The 18,803-nt window shown below is 36.0% G+C and overlaps 2 protein-coding genes across 2 annotated transcripts in view; one reads left to right on the top strand and one right to left on the bottom strand.

Annotated features, from left to right (window-relative positions):
- pappa2 (pappalysin 2) overlaps positions 1-11,460 on the top strand; it is a 72,288-nt gene extending 60,828 nt beyond the window's left edge. The window contains exons 22-23 of the mRNA XM_067363316.1: positions 6,895-6,993; positions 11,213-11,460. Coding sequence (XP_067219417.1) covers positions 6,895-6,993; positions 11,213-11,320 — 207 coding nt within the window. The 3' untranslated portion in view covers positions 11,321-11,460. The remainder of the gene's footprint in view (positions 1-6,894; positions 6,994-11,212) is intronic.
- A 4,100-nt stretch (positions 11,461-15,560) lies between these two features.
- The window catches only part of astn1 (astrotactin 1), a 282,848-nt gene continuing 279,605 nt past the window's right edge, over positions 15,561-18,803 (bottom strand). The window contains exon 24 of the mRNA XM_067364076.1: positions 15,561-15,798. Coding sequence (XP_067220177.1) covers positions 15,561-15,798 — 238 coding nt within the window. The remainder of the gene's footprint in view (positions 15,799-18,803) is intronic.

Here is an 18,803-nt window from a genome sequence, read left to right as displayed (position 1 = left end):
TGCCAGCCCATTCAACGCATTAGACAAGGAAAGGCAGTATTAACGGCTGGATCTGTGCACAGACAAGGTAAGCTAGCAAGAACAACAGCGAAAAATTGCAGATGGAGCAATAATAACTGACATGATCCATGATAGCATGATATTTTTAGTGATATTTGTAAATTGTCTTTCTAAATGTTTCATTAGCATGTTGCTAATGTACTGTTAAATGTGGTTAAAGTTACCATCGTTTATTACTGTATTCGAGGAGACAAGAGCCGTCGCTATTTTCATTTTTAAACACTTGCAGTCTGTATAATTCATAAACACAACTTCATTCTTTATAAATCTCTCCAACAATGTGTAATGTTAGCTTTAGCGCATTAGCCACAGAGCATAGCCTCAAACTAACACAGAATCAAACGTAACCATCTAAATAAATACTTTACTCACATAATTCGAAGCATGTACACAGCATGCATGACGAACATCTTGTAAAGATCCATTTGAGGGTTATATTAGCTGTGTGAACTTTGTAAATGCGCTGTAATATAGTCGACAGCTCGTGTGGCAGAGGAAGCGCATCTCTTAAAGGGACCATGCTGAAAAAATCAGTGCATAGTTAATGATGCCCCAAAATAGGCAGTTAAAAAAAATTATAAAAAAAAATCTATGGGGTATTTTGAGCTTAAACTTCACAAACACATTCAGGGGACACCTAGGACTTATATTACATCTTGTAAAAAAACAATCTAGGGCACCTTTAAGTGTTATCTGACATAATTAAGATTATATATATTTTTTTCTGACACTTCTTCTGAGATCTTGTCATATTTTATTAACATTTTGAAGAAACTGTATTAATGAATGAAATGTTCAAGGTGTCTATCTATCTATCTATCTATCTATCTATCTATCTATCTATCTATCTATCTATCTATCTATCTATCTATCTATCTATCTATCTATCTCATTTCTTACTGTCAGTAGCAAAAAAATTCCCCACGAACATAAGATTTCATCATTTTTAATATATAGTTTCAGAGTAAACCTGACAGGTTTTATGAACTATTCATTCTACTTTGGAACCCCATTCCTGTAGAAGGATATTTTATGATTTTCAAATACCCCTCATATCTGCCAGACCCTCTCATCTCCTCTTGCCCTCGTTTGTTACCAAGCAAAACAGTTGCTTTTATATTGGAGACTCAATATAAATTATACCACAGCACATGTTCCAGTTGCTCTGCACCACATCCAGAAGGTCTTACCCATTATAGGCTGATGATAAGTGAAGAGGTCGGCTCAGGTTATGCTTTAGTTTATGTGTCATGATTAATATTTTATTTTGAACCAACAAGGCCAATCATAGGTAGACGTTTAGTCTGCTCTTGTAACTCATGGTTCTGGAGGAGAATTATTATTATTATTATTTTTTATTTTTTTTTGTCTCTTAGATGAATGAGAATGCTAACGGAAAGATTTTTTCAAGTATTAAAGGTCTCCGCGTATTAGTCAGTTTTGTTGAAACCCCTCAGTTTGCGTTTAGTTGCTTGGTTTTGATTTGACCCTTGTATTATGAATGCTTTTGATTTTGTTTATGATCTTCTGAGCTGTGGACTTTTTTTTTTTTCTCTCTCTCTCGTTACTATCAAGCACAATTTATTTGGCTGCTTCAAACCAGCATTTGAGTCAACTTTTTCCCCTTTTTGTGTGGCTCCATTTGAGAAACTTTACAGATGATGACACAGGTTTATGAAGAACCACTGTTCACATTCCTTGCTGCAAATATGGTTAAAAGAATGGTCATTTGATTCCTCTCAGGGCATGCGCTGGGTTTCTTCATCTTAATTTTATTGGAAAAGATGACAAGACACACACAAAAAAACAACAACCTGGAAACACTTCATTCACCCTTTCACTGTTGTGGTGTGTTACCTAAAATTTGTTTTTCAGTATGTTCAGCTTGCATTTAAAGACAAAAAGGAAAAGTTTACATTAGAAATGAAATGGAGGGGAACATAATTAGTAGTCTTTTGGGAACTCTGGAGAGAGCCAATCAAGGGGCGCATACTTCAGTGAAGTGAGATGCCAGCACTAACATGGGGCCTCAAAACAATGTTGTCCATGAAAACAAGTTGTTGCCATGGAGTTTTTGTTTATTCTATCATTCGCTTAGCATTAGATGTGGTCGGTCAGGCAACCTGTGGAGTGTGTCCTCCCTCGCTCCAGTAGGGATTTAATTTCTCCCAACGTCATGTAAGGTGAAAAGACACCTCGATTGTTTGCTTCAGATACGATTCCGTTTTGTTGTTCTCCGGTGTCTCCGATTGCGAACGCTCATCCCAGAAACTGTTGCTAGGGGTTAATTATGTTTTTGAAAATACATGTTTTTTAAGTGACTCATAGGGGGTTTCATTTTCAATAAATTTCTGTAATCTAAATCATGCTTTGGATACTGCCCAAAAACATAGCAGGGTTGCCTTCCGAAAACCCCTCTTTGAGAGGAGGCCAGGAAAAAGAATTTCAGGATAGATACCTCAAAGTGGACGGCTTACAATGAGCAGAAGACTATCTGAGATAAATATATATTCATGATCGGATTACAGTGGGGTCATGGTGTCTTACCTATTAAGTCTCGAAACATTGATGAAAACAAATTACACCGCAAGTCATTATTCCTAAAATAGAACTAGGTAACACTTTATTTTGCTGTGTCCTTGTTACACTTCTTACATGTAGTTAATTTAGTAACAACTGTAAATTATGCATAATTGCATGCAACTAACCCTAAACCAAACCCTAATACTAAGTGCATGTAGTACTCAGTACTTACATGTATAATTACACTGTAAGGACATCTTAAAATATAGTGTAACCTAAAACTGTTTAGCCAAAACAGAAAGAATGAGCACGTTTTAGGAATGTCAGTTTAATGTAATAATTTAGGAAGATTAATTATGAAGAAAGACAGAAAGTCTTATTTTGCAGGCTCAGGAAAAAAAAAAAAAAGATGCACCTTTGTACCTAAAGTGTGCATATTAACACCTTAAACATACATATAGACCTATTTTGTGTTTGCAAACAGCTATGGCATTTTTTTTATGGGCGGAGCCTACCTGGTGGCAGAGAATGACAGTTCTGCAGTAGCATTCTGTGGAAGCCACGCAATTAAAGAATTAAAAAAAACCCAGTTAATTTCAAGTTTATTTCTCACAATTCTGACTTTTTACTTTTATAATTCCCAGAAGGAAAAACTGAATTTTGAAATATACTCGTTATTCTGTCTTTTTTCCTCAGAGTTGCATGTATATTCCGCAATTCTGACTTTGTTTCCCCTCAGAATTGTGAGATAAACTCAACAATTGCGCATTATAAAGTGCAAACTGGGAAATATAAACACACAAATGCAAGAAAAAAAGTCAGAATTGTGAAATAAAAATGTTATAGGCTGTGTTTAAAAGTTATCTAATTTAAAATGTTATAGGTTTAAATGTTATTTCATGCATTTGTGAATATTATGTAGACTATTGTTTACATCAAATTCATGCTTCAATAGTAGACTAATCATTGCAGGTTCAGTCTGTGACTTGCAACATAAACGTCTGCGTTTCGCTTCAAAGGGCATCTTCAGTGGCGGTATTCTATAAAAATGAAGACAATATTTTTTGTATTCCGATTCTGACATCCAACGGCACAACAAAAAACATTTTTCTCTTATTATGTGGTTTTTGTACATTTTCCTCCACTTGTTACCGCTATTTTTCTGCCACCACTATGGGAGCGCAGCTGCAAGTGACGTAACTGTGAAATCTGCTCCAAATTGGTCTATTGGTACCAAAAGTATACATATTAGAACCTTTTTAAAAGGTACTATCATAGTGATAGAGGGTAATGTCTATTGGTAACGATTTGGACTTTTCCTGACTATTGTTTTGTTTTGTGCCAGATGTACATGAGGACTAGGTCAGATGATTTTGTGTAGCGCTTCAGATGCTTGACTACAGCGTTGTTTAGCATTCACTGGCAGTTTTTCTCTGCTGGCCAGGGCAGATGCATTCCACACATCCTTCCCATTTACTGTTACACGATTCTTTAGTTTAGGCATTAGGTCATTTTTCTATCCTTTTCTAAAACAACATTAATAACGCACGTGTTTTACATTCAGATATTTAACTTGTAATGTGTAGCACGTTCATTTAAACACAAGGTAGAGTGATTGGTTACAAATTGTAATTGCCAATAAATTTGCAATGTACTTAAGTTAATAAAAGGGATGGAGAGCAAGAATAAAGAAATACATGAAATATACACAAGCTTGAAACTGAAGAATGAAAAATGCTATTGCTTATGACTTGAAGAATGAGAGCACGGCAGGAAAAACATTTTGGATTGGGTGTAGGTTTAGCAGAGATCTCCTCGCCAGCTGCTCTTGCACAGGGATGTGGAATCAGGTAGAAGCTGGACTCTTTGAAAGGACTCCACAAGCATAAGTGAGCCAAAAGTTTCTTTGGCAGACTGCTCTTGTTTTCCTGTTATTGGCATCAGATCCTTTAGGTAGGGTAAAAATCCTTTAGGAAGGCATTATGACACATTTTAAAAGTGTTTATGAATGTTAAATTTGATAATTGTAGTCCCGTCAGGAAGGTGGGACTTTGCTCCCTTGGGCATTGCAAAACAGGTATCCATGCTCTCGCACAGGTGAAGTAATGACATTGAAGGAAGTTTCGTCTGGAATAACAGATGCAGTTTTATTTAATTTGTAATGAATAAATGAGAAATGCCACCTACCATAAAGTGTAACAGAAATCCCTTTTGGCATGATCCATGCATTTCATTCCTCTGAGATTCAAAGAACATCCGTACAGCCTCATGTTCAGAGAAAACTGTTAATTGTACATAGTAAAATGAAGCAACTCATGCATGAACCGTTAAACGATTTTAAGGGCACATTTACTGGTTCAGTCTGCCTGTTTGGATGTACGTTTTTTAAGATTCTGCATGTTGAAAGTTCTAGTTAACCTGTTAACCTAGTGTATAATATTAATTCTATTGAAACTATAATTCATTCTTAGATTAATTGCATATAACGTGAGCCTGATTTTAGACTTTATTTTTCTACAGTATACTGTGTGTATATATATATATATATATATATCAAAATTGTATACTATTTTTTCCTAAATTAATCAAATAAAACAAAATCAATTATTTTAAATGCTATGAGTGAATTTAAGCATTACAATATTTTAAAGAAGAGTATCATAAATGATATATAAATATTCATTTGATTACATTTAATGGAGTTATTTGCAACCCTTTACAATAAGGTCCCATTAGTTCATTTTAGTCAATGCATTAACTAATATTAACTACAAAAATGAGCATTACATTTGTTACAGTATTTATTAATCGTTCTTAATGTTAGTTAATAAAAATATAATTGTTCATTGTTAGTTCATATTAGCTGAGGTATATTTAATAATAATAACAGATATAATGTTCGATTTTAATATATTAGTAAATCTTTAACTTAAACTAATATTAATAATTTTTTAGGAGTATTGTTGGTTCATGTCGTTAACTTTTAATTTGTAAATATTAACAAATGAAATCTTATTGTAAAGTACTTATTATAATTATTAGGATTTTTAAAGATTGAGCGAGTGTTAGATGATGGCAAAGATTATTTAAATGTAAAAAAACAACAACAACAAAAAACAAGATATGAGCATTCACAATTAAATATCCAATATCGTTCAATACTGATAAATAAATTTCTAATATAATCTGATAAACGAATTGAAACAAATATATTGTGCATGCATAAACATGTGTAAATGTATTAAAATGTATTAACATGAAAACTAATTTAATAATACAAACAAAACAAAGATGTTCTTTGGAAATGTAAATGTTCTAAACACACATTACTTAGGTACTACTCAACCAAATGTTAAATGAGATTTCAATACATTAAAGTGTTAGTTCACCCAAAAATGAAATGAAATAATGTCATTAATTACTCACCCTCATGTCGTTCCACACCCGTAAGACCTTCACTCATCTTCGAAACACAAATTAAGATATTTTTGATGAAATCCGAGAGGTATTTGACTCGTCCATAGACAGCAAACCAACACTTTCAAGGTGCAGAAAGGTATTAAAGACATCATAACATTAAGGTTGAACCACTGTAGTCACGTTGACTGTTTTAATGAAGCGATGAGAATACTTTTTGTGCTCAAAAATGAAACAAAAATAACGACTTTATTCAACAACAGAATTGGCCGACGCTGTTCACGTGAGCAGCACAACACATGCGAGGATGCTGATGCAGAAGCCGGCCAATAATGAGTCGCCCTTCTGACGTAGAACCTGGAAGCGCTGGACGTAAACAGCACAGGAGAATGACACAGAAGGGAAGATATTGTTAAATAAATAAAAAATAAAGATTTTATTTATTTATTTATTTAGATTTTTTTTATGCACACAAAAAGTATTCTTATCGCTTCATAAAATGAATGAGTCGGCATTCTGACGTAGAACCTGGAAGCGCTGGATGTAAACAGCGCAAGAGAATGATGGGAGTGATGAATTTGTTGAATAAAGTCGTTATTTTTGTTTTGTTTTTGCAAAACAAAAAAAAGTATTCTCTTCGCTTCATGAAATTAAGGTTGAACTACTGCGGTCACGTGGATTATTTTAACAATGTCTTTAGTACTTTTCTGGACCTTGAAAGTGGTGGTTAAATAGCTGTCTATGGACAAGTCAGACAGCTCTCAGATTTCATCAAAAATATGCTTTATAATAATATAAAGTCTTACGGGTGTGAAACGACATGAGGGTGAATAATTAATGAGAGAATTTTTATTTTTGGGTGAACTAACCCTTTAAATACACTTTTTTTTGCAGCCGTTCGGAGGAGATGGATGGTGCGACACAATCAATAACCGTGCATACTGCCAATATGATGGAGGAGACTGCTGTCCATCCACTCTCTCATCTAAAAAGGTAAATCAAACCCTTTAAAGCTCATCTGAAAGGCCATTCCTCTCATCCTCATTCATCCTATGCAGCATAGTCATTTTCTTATCCCTCTCCCAGAGTGCCTGTCTCATATTGTCAGCCCTTTCCATGAACATCGCCCACATCATTAGACACTCAGGTGGCGTGTTCTCCCATAGAGAGAATGAGCTCGGAGGAAAGTGTCTGTCATAAATAAATGACTGGATAGAGCAGCTTTTATTAGCAGAGGGCCAGGTGTCAGCGGTCACGGGCAACTATAAAACAAGCAGCTTCTGAGAAAGTGAAATAAACCGTGAGGAACAGCATCCTGCCACTGTAGGTCCGCCGGAGCTGCCATGCTTCTGTTTACGCAGGCCATGGAAAAGTCCGAGTACGTTGGTGGGGCAGTCTGGTTTAAGAGCGTCTAGGATGACAGCCAGAAAGAAGGTTGGACAATAAAGAACAAATTCCTCTCATCCCTCCTTCTGTGGCTGCTTTTCTAGCATCCAAATACCTTCCACATGCACAGGAAACAAAATGATATGCACAAATACTCTGCATTGCTCTATTTTGTGTGGGTGATCTGAAAGCAAATATTTGGGTATTTTAAAGGATTAGTTCACTTTCAACTTAAAATTTCCTGATAATTTCCTCACCCCCTTGCCATCCAATATGTTCATGTCCTTCTTTCTTCAGTCGAAAAGAAATTAAGGTTTTTGATGAAAATATTCCAGGATTTTTCTCCATATAGTGGACTTCAATGGACCCCAAACGGTTGAAGGTCAAAATTACAGTTTCAGTGCAGCTTCAAAACGTTCTACACGATCCCAGACGAGGAATAAGGGTCTTATCTAGAGAAACCATCACTCATTTTCCAAAAAAAAAAAAAAAATGTATATAAGTTTTAACAATAAATACTCATCCTGAACTAGCTCTCTTCTTCTTCTTCTCTATTTGAATTCCAGACACTGCTAAGTGTATTACTGCCCTCCACAGGTTAAAGTTTGAACTAATTGAACTAATATACTTGCACTAGCATGTTGTGTATGACAATTTAGTTCAAACTTTAACCTGTGGAGGGCAGTAATACACTTAGCAATGTCTACACTGCTGGAATTCTAATAGAGAAGAAGAAGAGAGCTAGTTCAAGATGAGCATTTATGGTTAAAACGTATAAAATGTATTTTATTTTTATTTTTTTTTAGAAAATGGGCGATGGTTTCTCTAGATAAGACTCTTATAACTGTAATTTTGACCTTCAACCGTTTGGGCTCCACTGAAGTCCACTATATGGAAAAAATCCTGGAATGTTTTAATCAAAAACCTTAATTTCATTTCAAATGAAAAAAGAAAGACATGAACATCTTGGATGACATGGGGGTGAGTAAATTATCAGGACATTTTACTTTGAAAGTGAACTAATCCTTTAAAGGGGACCTATTATGTGAACATAAATGTGTCAGCAGTGTGTGTACACAACCACCCCATAATGGTAAAAATTCACCCACTCTTTTGTTTAATCCCCATAAATCATAAGCAGTGTCTCAGAATAAGCCGTTTGCGGTTTCTATGCAATGTGACATCACATTGCACAAGCCCCACCCATGACTGCTGACAGACTCTGCCCTATTAGCATAGAACCCACCTTGAGTGAGCTGTACACAGTCTGCAATGTTTATCTCCTCACCAAAGCATTTAACAGCAGCATTCAAGTAATAAATGTATCCTTATTAAAGGTGCCCTAGAATCAAAAATTGAATTTACCTCGGCATAGTTAAATAACAAGAGTTCAGTACATGGAAAAGACATACATTGAGTTTCAAACTCCACTGTTTCCTCCTCCTTATGTAAATCTCATTAAAAGACCCCCGAAGAACAGGCGAATCTCAACATAACACCGACTGTTACGTAACAGTCAGGATCATTAATATGTACGCCCCCAATATTTGCATATGCAGAACACAGATGAAGATATTTTTGATGAAATCTGATGGCTCAGTGAGGCCTGCATTGACAACAAGATAATTAACTAGGGCTGTCAAAATAACGCGTTAATTTCGATTAATTAATCTGAGAAAAAATAACGCGTTAAAAAAAATAACGCAGATTAATTCATTCCGTATTGACCTTTGAAAATGAAGGAGGAAGACGACTGCTGCGCTGACGGACAGAACGAGCAGAGCTCCTCCCTCATGCGTGCGAGCTCTCTTCTTCTTCAAACAAAGTAAGCACGGTCTTTGCACTCTCTCTACCTCACACATAATAATCTAAATCAGCTGACACAATGCTAAAAGTTCGTGAGACGAATCCATGTTTCACGAGGCGCATTCGGAGAATGTTTTTCCTGAATAACCGCTGGGTGTGAATAGTGCTCAAAAGAAGGTCACCTCATCTTCTCTGACAGGCGCCCTGCACGTGCAGCTGACATAAACCACACTTTCAGTAAACAAATAGAAAATCCTATCCAGTGGTGAAGTGTTTTCTGTGTAGACAAATCTTTTGCGAATTGTCCTAATGACAGTCGCGATTTGCACGCGATGCGTCAACGTCCGCTAATGTCCGATTCGCGACCTAATGACTCATTTGAACAGATTCATTTTAATGAATCATTTACTCGAACAACTCTAAATGAGAACATAAGTGTGCTTACCCCATTTAGCAAGAGTGGTTAGTAAAATTAGCCCTAATAATCCACAATATTTTCAGGTTATTTAAATGTCAATGTGTAGTAAATTATGCCTTCCTATAAAATCAGTTAGTTTAGACTGGAGTGAGGTGAAACCAGAACAAAGCAAGTTGTTGTTAGCTAGGTGCATTCAATTGTATATGGTAGAAAATTATATTATTAGTTAATATAACTTCTAAATGCTACTTTTTAATTCTTTTCAGGTTTAGCAAAAAAGCATCTTCTCTTACAAAGCTATAAAATCACTTTTTTTTGTTTTTTTTTTGATAAGAGGGCGAGAAAGAATTACAGTGAGAGTGACGGGTACTTTATTGTCAGTATCGGGCTCGCAGATCACGTGGGTAGGGCACTTTTTACCGTTTGTGTGGATGACCATGTCTGTCACCACCAAAGACCATTTTTGACCCAGGAAACCCTGCATTGATTCATTTGAATTGAAATATTTAATACTTTCACAGCAAAAATTATGTATGCGATTAATTTAGATTAATTAATCACAGAGAATGTAACTAATTAGATTAAAATTTGTAATTATTGACAGTGTTAATTATCTTGCTGTCAACGCAGGCCTCATTGAGCCATCGGATTTTATAAAAAAAAAAAAAAAAAATTTGTGTGAAGATGAACGAAGGTCTTAGGGGTGTAGAACGACATGAGGGTGAGTAATTAATGACAGAATTTTGATTTTTGGGTGAACTAACCCTTTAAAGACACATGCACAAAAACAGCATGTTTTTCCTTCTACTGTATTTCTCTGTATTTTCAGCTAAAACTTGACAGACACATTCTGGGGACACCTAAGACTTATATTACGTCTTGTGGAAAGGGACATAATAGGTCCCATTTAAAACCCATTAATAATCATTTTGATTATTTAGCGTGAAACTAAATCTAAACTTCAGCGTTCCAAAGAAATGCATCATAGTGATTACTCTCAATTGGACAATTGCATCCCGTAAACATCAGGTGAAATCGTCCCTTATCCTCTAGTTTCATATTTACTTTTCCTGCAGTAGGCCGCTTAGCTGGGAATTTGGGTTTATTTTGTAACCTGTGGTGATGGCACGAATCCTGGACGAGAACCTCCTCCTGTTGATTCTTAACATGTGTTCACCTCCTTTACTCATCTGCTCACAGTCGGGCTTTCTTTCTCTTTTTCATTCCCTGCAGCACTGAATGTCCTAATCAATCCTAGCAATCCTTCTAGTGTAAAAACCCCAATCCTTATAACTTTCTAGCTATGAAAATAAACACCCGAACAGGCCATTCCCCAAGTTTTTGTACATATTTATTCAATAGACTGTTATTCTATTGGTCATTTTGAGTAATTTAGTCAACAGTTGATATCGATCACACATCTGGAAAAAGGTATTGTTCATTGTTTTGATCTACTGCGATGTATTTTCGAGCCGAATTACCCGAGCCACACTTTGATCTCTCGTTCAAAGACTGCGTGTGGCTGCCACATACCGTATCAGATGTTTGTGGCCGAATATTTTTTGGACGCTGTTTGTAAAAGTGTGTCCGTTTGATTGACAGGTCATTCAGTTCGGGGTGGACTGCGATCACGATGAGTGCACCTGCCGTGACCCCGAAGCCGAAGAGAACAAGGACATAGCCAAGCGAAAGGAGCCAGGACCGCTGTGAATGATGGTGAGGCGGAGAGCGCGTAGACAGCTCTCAGACCGGCTTGAAAAGAAAACATCAGTAACCTGAATGTTGTTCCTCGCTCCACATGAGAGGAGAGGCTGATCAAAGGCAGTAATTCAAACCATAGCATTGCATAAAAACAACCCTCTTCAACACTAATCTATAAAATAATACCTAATATATTTTCAGAATCTCTAACATAGATGTAGATGTAGATATGACCAATATTTTAGCCCACGATCATTTACGTACACCATCGAGCAGACCACAATTGTTTCACGCGTAGCTGACATTTTATACAAATAGCTCTTTGCTTGTTGTGAGCCATTTTCTTAACACCTATATGTCATTAATACTGGTATATAAACAAGTGTTTATCTCAGACTGTCAGTTCATTCAGAATTCTGGATTTTTTCCCCTCCTCATCCTTATTTTATACCCTGTACATGTACATGCAAAACCTGTGAAATGCATGCGTGCTTTGGGAAAAGAAGGTTCATTTATAGCAATTGTAATGGAAATATATGATACTATTTTTGTATGCTCTTCATTCTCTTCAAGTCTAGTATCACTGTCATATCAATAAAGTACAAATACACACTATTAAAGACAAGTTTGGTGGGATTTTAAAAGTCCATTGTCTATTATTGTGCACGATATTTTCTTTTTATTTAAATATCAAGATTTAATTTAAGATTAAAATTATTTTAACTATCAAATGGTGCAAAATGGAGACTGAAATACAATATGAAATCAAGAATATTAAGTCGAAAATTAAATATATTAAAGTATAACAAATTAATAATATAAGGATATGAAATAGTAAAGAAAATCTGTGCATCTGTGCATTTCATTTTGATGTGATTTCACAGACTTCTCTCTGTTATGCCGGACTTCTCTACCGATTTTGTCCTCTTAAAGGGTTGGTTCACCCAAAAATGAAAATTCTGTCATTTACAGTATTTCACAATTGCTAAAACACTAAACCCCATTCTCTGAACCCAATGCTCAGTGGCCTAAACCCATTTGTCGAATCAGTCACTTTGTAGGCTAAACCTTAAACAAGTTTAGGTAGTTAAAACACTGTTTGCAAATCTCATCCACTCTTTTTGCAAAACTCTAAACACATTCTTACTCACTAAAACACATTTTGCACTGTGTTGCAAAATGGTAAATACATGTGGCAAAAGTTAATCACAACTACAACACAGTTGTCATCCTTTAAACACAATGACTCAAAATTATTCACACTTATGTCTAATGATGTGATCAAATCAACTGTATAAAATATAGGTCAGTTCAGAGTGCACAGGTGACGCAGGTGCTGAATGATGATACCAACAATAGATGGAAACAATCTGAAAAGTAGAGCAGGAAGTGTATGTGTAAGAGGATGATGAGGAGAAAGAGCAAGGCGTGTGGAGACAAGGCTGTCAAGGCTGGATCCGGCACAGGTTTTTCGCTTTGCCTGGCAAGAGACGACATTGCCTGTGATGTGGAAAATGTCCTCGACAATATTCAATAATATTCAACAATATTACTGATCTGACATTGATGACATCACTGTTTTCTGCAGAACTGATTTATAGAGGAATTTTATACAGTAATTTACATAATAATTGATGGTCTTTACAATGTAAGTGAATCAACACTGAAATGACTTCAGCTGAACAATGACACTATTTTCTTTTAGAGCCAAAATGAACCCTCTTTGCATTATCACTGTAAAGCTGCTTTGACTATACTATACTAGACTAGACTAGACTAGTATCTGTGTAGTATAAATTGCAATTGAAATAAAGGTGACTTGACTTGATTTAGGCCGGACCCAACATGAAGACGTGATGCTGAAGCAGAATGAATCTCTCACTGACTCTGAACTTTGTTTTTGTGTGTGTGTGTGTGTGTGTGTGTGTGTACTGTATCATGCTTTTCATGTAGAGTTTTCTTTGACCTTTTAGTCATTTGCATTTAGACTGCTGTATGTTTGCAGTATGTAAGTACTGTATATACAGACATTCAATACTATATAATATTGAATATAATACTGTACTTGCAGTACATACAGTATACTTTAAATTCACATTACTTGTGATTTCTATACATTTTATGTAATGGCAAAATGTGTTTACTGTGTTACAATATACTTTTTTTTTCTGTAACCTCATGTTCTGGATGTTGTGTTTTCCATTTTTGAATGTAGTGTCTAATGAATGATCTGTAGTGTTTATATATTGTTTAATGTGTGTATGATCTGAAAGCTTTGTTTGATTTTGCCATAAGAGTCAGAGGTTTTGTGAAATTAGTTTGAATTAATTTTACTCACCCTCATGTCGTTCCACACCTGTTAGACCTTCGTTCATCTTTGGAACACAAATTAAGATATTTTTGATCAAATCCGATCGCTCAGTGAGGCCTTCATTGAGAGTAAGATCATTAACACTTTCAAACTATGAAACTGCCAAAGTCATGTGATTTCAGTAAATGAGGGTTCCTTACATCATAAGTATTTCAAAATTTCAATGGTTCACCACTGGGGGGCGTGACTTTGGCAGTTTGATACATGCACCAAACCACTGATTCAAAACAAAATATTCGTAATGCTGCGTTCACACCAAACGCGTCTGGGGCGTCAAATTCGCACCAGACGCGTCTAGTTGGACGCTTGAACATTTTGAAGTCAGACACTTCAGACGCGCATAAAATTCGCTCAATTCTAAACAAAGTGTTTTCAGACGCGAATTCGCGTCATGGGAGGGGCTTTCATCTCTTTCTGCACAGATCCTCTGAATAAACATAATCTCGTCAGTTGGAAACCTGTAGCGGCAATTTAACTCGGTTATGCCGGCCGACTTTCGCTAGCTAGAAGGTGGGCTAGTATCAACGGCTAAAATCATGCAAAAAGTTTTACAACTAACCAGATTGTCCGATTTCTTCGCTTATTCCCTTTCAGGCAAGGTCCTTTTTATTCCTGTAAAAATATAATGACACATCATAGAGCTCAGGGTGGCCACACACAGCGACATCTTTGTTCTCTTCTCCACCACTGATTACATCATAAACACGTTACTACCAAAGCAGAGTCCCTGATTGGTTAACGCGCCACGAATCACGCGTCAATGGCCGATTTGCGCCGCGCTAGATGCTTGATTCCCGCCGCAGGACATCTAGATGCGTGTTTACATTGACTTAACATGTAAATCAGACGCCCCAGGCGCGTTCGGTGTGAACGCAGCATAAAGCTTCATGAAGCAGTGTTTTGAAATCGTCCATCACTAGATATTGTTGAAGAAAGTCATTATTTCGTTTTTTTGGCACACAAAAGTATTCTCGTCGCTTCATAACATTAAGGTTGAACCACTGTAGTCACATGAACTGTTTTAAATACGTCTTTAGTAGCTTTCTGGGCATCTGAAAGTGTTTATTATCTTACCCTCAATGCAGGCCTCACTGAGCCATCGGATTTTATCAAAAATATCTTAATTTGTGTTCAGAAAATGAACGAAGGTCTTACAGGTGTGGAACAACATGAGGGAGAGTAATTAATGACAGAATTGTCATTTTTGGGTGAATTAACCCTTTAAATCCCACTGTGTAACTCCGTTTTTGTTCAAATTTCAGTTGAAGAATTAAATAATCATCAAATTTAATTTGGGCACTTTTATTTGGAATAGGAAATCAAACATAAACAAGACATGTTATTGTACACAACTTTAAAATGATTATTTTCATAATACTGCTTATACTTTAAAAAACTTCTGTACAGTTTCTTGACCTCGCATACCTTGGTTTGAATACTACATTCAGCACATTAGTAATATATTTAATAATTAATTAACATTTACATTTGCTATAGCTCTTTCCATACCTATATGCACTACAGAGACAGACATTTTCAGCACATTGAGAAGATACAGTTTTAGTTCTTGTGAAAAAGTCCTACCTATACAAGCTGGTGTATGCACTATTTGACAAAATACACCACTAGTTCTAAATGACACTTTAATGCAACCTTCCTTTGACTGTACACTGTACATTTGTATGTTCCAGCCCAAATCACTAGAATGCTTCTTGAAAAATCAGAATGAACTGCTCATGTTCCCACAAAATATTTTCTTCTTCATAATTAAATGACCAATTAATGTTAAAACTGATGGAGCAGATTCTCTAGAGAGAAGCCCTAAAGGGGAGGCCGTGTTTAGGTACAACCCCTGACTAGTCCTCTTGTCCAAATTGTTTAAAGTTCCTTTGGTTCTCCATAATCATTGTACATAACGGAGAGCATCTGATCTTCACAGGCCTTACGTAAGTCTTGGCCGAGATTCACCCAACTGAGCCCGAATGCTTTGGTATCTGTATAACGACAAGACAGATACTTGAGAGATGCTCTGCGCAAGCCAATTTTTGGTTCCTGGAGGAGACCCCGGCACCAACCGCTGAGTTCATCCAGCTGAGACAGGATCAATCCTGCTTTCCTGCAGTAGCAAACACAAAGATGATATTTAGTTAGCAATATAAGTTAATATAGATACAGATTTTCTTTAAAATTCTTTAAAAAGGTTAAATGCATATGGAACACATTTCAAGCAACTATACTGTCTCTTTGTTATTTTTATGAGGGGCACCACACCTATTGTATCCGCAAGTTTTCTTATTCTTTTCTCTTTTTCCGCTCATGAAGTCTATGGCAGCCCATAGCACCTTTTGCAGGAAAATTATGAAATTTGGCACACAGATAGAGGACAGTCTGAATATGGATCAGAGCAATTTTGGAGACTCTAACTGAAACCCTCTAGCACCACCAACTATCCAAAATTATATTTACATTTATGCTAATAACTTTTAAACCGGGCTTTTTTACTCTGATTCCTTGTCTCAAGATGATTCGAATACACCCATGGTATTTAAGATTTTTCAACCATTTTGACTAAAATCAAATAAAATATCTTTAATTACTCATTGCAGATGGTCTGATGCTTCCAGCCATTCTTGCATAACTCATCCTGTTTTTTGTTTTGTTTTTTTGTGCTTCACCCCTTAATTGCTGCTTGCAGCTATATTTAGATGCAAAGATGCATTAAATTGATCAAAAGTTACTTGAAAGGCGCATGTTAAAAAATATTTTTATGTGATATGAATGCTGTTATTTTAACTTTTTATTCAAAAAAAAAAAAAAAAAAAAAAAAAAAAATATATATATATATATATATATATATATAATTTTGCACAAAATTAAACATCAATAATAAGAAATGTTTCTTGAGCAACAAATCAGCATATTAAAATGATTTCTGAAGGATCAAGTGACTGAATACTGCTGAAAATTCAGCTTTGCCATCAATGGAAGAAATTGCATTTTAAAATATATTAATATAGAAAATAGTTTAGATAAGAGTAATAATATTTGACAATTTTAAGTTTTATTGAGTATTTTTTCTTTGAAATATATTAATTTATTTGTTATCTTTTGGATGATTAGTCAACAATTGCTCAGTAAAATATACTTTTCATTTCGAATTTGATCCCATTACTGTAATATCTGTTTTATTTTCGTCTCGGATGCACACAGCTCATTCCTTGTTCCGCAAGTGATGTGCAAGTTAGTAATTTCTGCTAACAGTCATTGTGATATTCATACCACATAGTTTTTATAATATTGCTGTTACGCAATGCTCTTGACACTGGCTTGACATTTTTCTTCCTTCAGTGGTTTAAACATTGAGCATTCCATTCCGTTTATCCATTCTGAGAATGCCCACCTCACAAGCTGCTCCAGAGCATGAGACTGGAAGATTGATGGGAGACTCCAATATAATAAATATAAACTGCAGGCGATGGCCATATTCAGCTAAAACACAGGTCTTCTGTCTGCACCCCTTAAACGACGCTCTTCAAAATCTGGACTGAGGCGATTGATCATAAATCAAGTCTGTGGTGTTTTATAATAAACTCTAATGGCAAAGCCTTTAAAAATGAACAATTTCCCGCCAAGAATCTTCTGAGGTAACAGGACCGATTAGGTGAGCAGCAGTTAAGGTTAAGTACCTGTGAATTCTATTAGCGACAGTGACTTGAGAGGACATTTAATGAGAATGTGTGAATGCGGTGAAGCGCCAATATCCTTCGCAAAAGACAAAAAGCTGAAATGCGATACCAAGAGTATGGAAAGAACGCTTCATTCCTAAGCCATAGCTTCACTTCAAACTCCTGCCAAACCAGAAGCTCAACACTCTACTGTATAAATACCGAAAACCAAATCTGTGTGGACCAACCAGGCTTTGGGGTAGCATTTTTACGTGTTCACAATTAAAATGTGGCTTAAATCGATTAACACTGTGTTCCGACCGATGGTTTTCTGCGATGCATTGAGGTTTAACATAACAAAACTGAAGTATAAAACCATTATTTACTTTGGATTCCACTTAATTCACAACATATAATAATGGAATTTTAATGATGTCAGAAATCACTAGCATATTAAATAAAAAATATTCCCATCTGCTTTCGAGATGCTGTCATTTATATCATTCTTTTGAATGTATTTGTGTTTTTAATATCTTGCCACATTTCAGTGGTTGTAGGAATTTGGATGTTTATTTGCTTAAAACAAAACCCTGTGGTTTGTTATCCTTTAATTTTTCAAAAAAGTCCGTTTTGGTCTCCAAATAGCAACGGTTGTCACCATAAATCCCAGCATGTATGGAAGTGGAAAATGGCCTCTAATTTCCAAGGTACGTTTTCAACCTCTTGGCCTCTGCCAGTGCCTCTCTCTCACTCTTGCTTTCTGAAATCTCTTGCACTAGTCTGGGAGAAAACAATCGGCTGCATTCCACCGACACCCGCAGTAACACACCGGCCCATCTTCCATAACATCTATTTGAAATAGCCTTATTATTACTCATGAGAGAGTGACAGCGCTCCATATTGTAACTGTATAGCATTAATCTCCAACAAAAACAAGGAAAAACTTTGACCGGACGCACTGAATTCCACCAATTAGAGCCTGAGTCAGTCCCAGCAATTAAGAGTGAGTCACAAGACGACCTGTATGATATCTCAAAAAGAAAGAAAACATACTGTAATAAATATTCAGTTTTTTTGCTTTTGTTTTTTTTTTTAATCCATTTTGTTTATATGCCGAGTGGGATCAGTTTAGTGACAATTATCTCGTATTATGTCTAGTTGATGAAAATTGAATTTAAATGAGGAAACCCCAGTGAACCGCATTCCTTTGGTATGGAAGACTTAGAAACTAATTCTCTTTGTTTATACTTCCTTCCTATCCTATGCCTTAAAAAATGCCGTATGGACGTAATGAGATTGGAAATGACGCATACGAGTTGTTTAGAAGGCAGAGGCTGTGGAGATAATGGCCCATCTCCCCAGACCTCCACTTGAACGGCTTATCTGAAGTCTAAAAACTTGCGCAATGTTTCATGGAACTGGGTCGATCACAGGGGCATGATCACACGCTCCAGTC

Source organism: Chanodichthys erythropterus, chromosome 16 (genome assembly GCF_024489055.1).
Source record: "Chanodichthys erythropterus isolate Z2021 chromosome 16, ASM2448905v1, whole genome shotgun sequence".
NCBI lineage: Eukaryota > Metazoa > Chordata > Actinopteri > Cypriniformes > Xenocyprididae > Chanodichthys > Chanodichthys erythropterus.
Note: the sequence above shows the minus strand (reverse complement) of the source record. Positions and strands in the feature narration are given on the sequence as shown.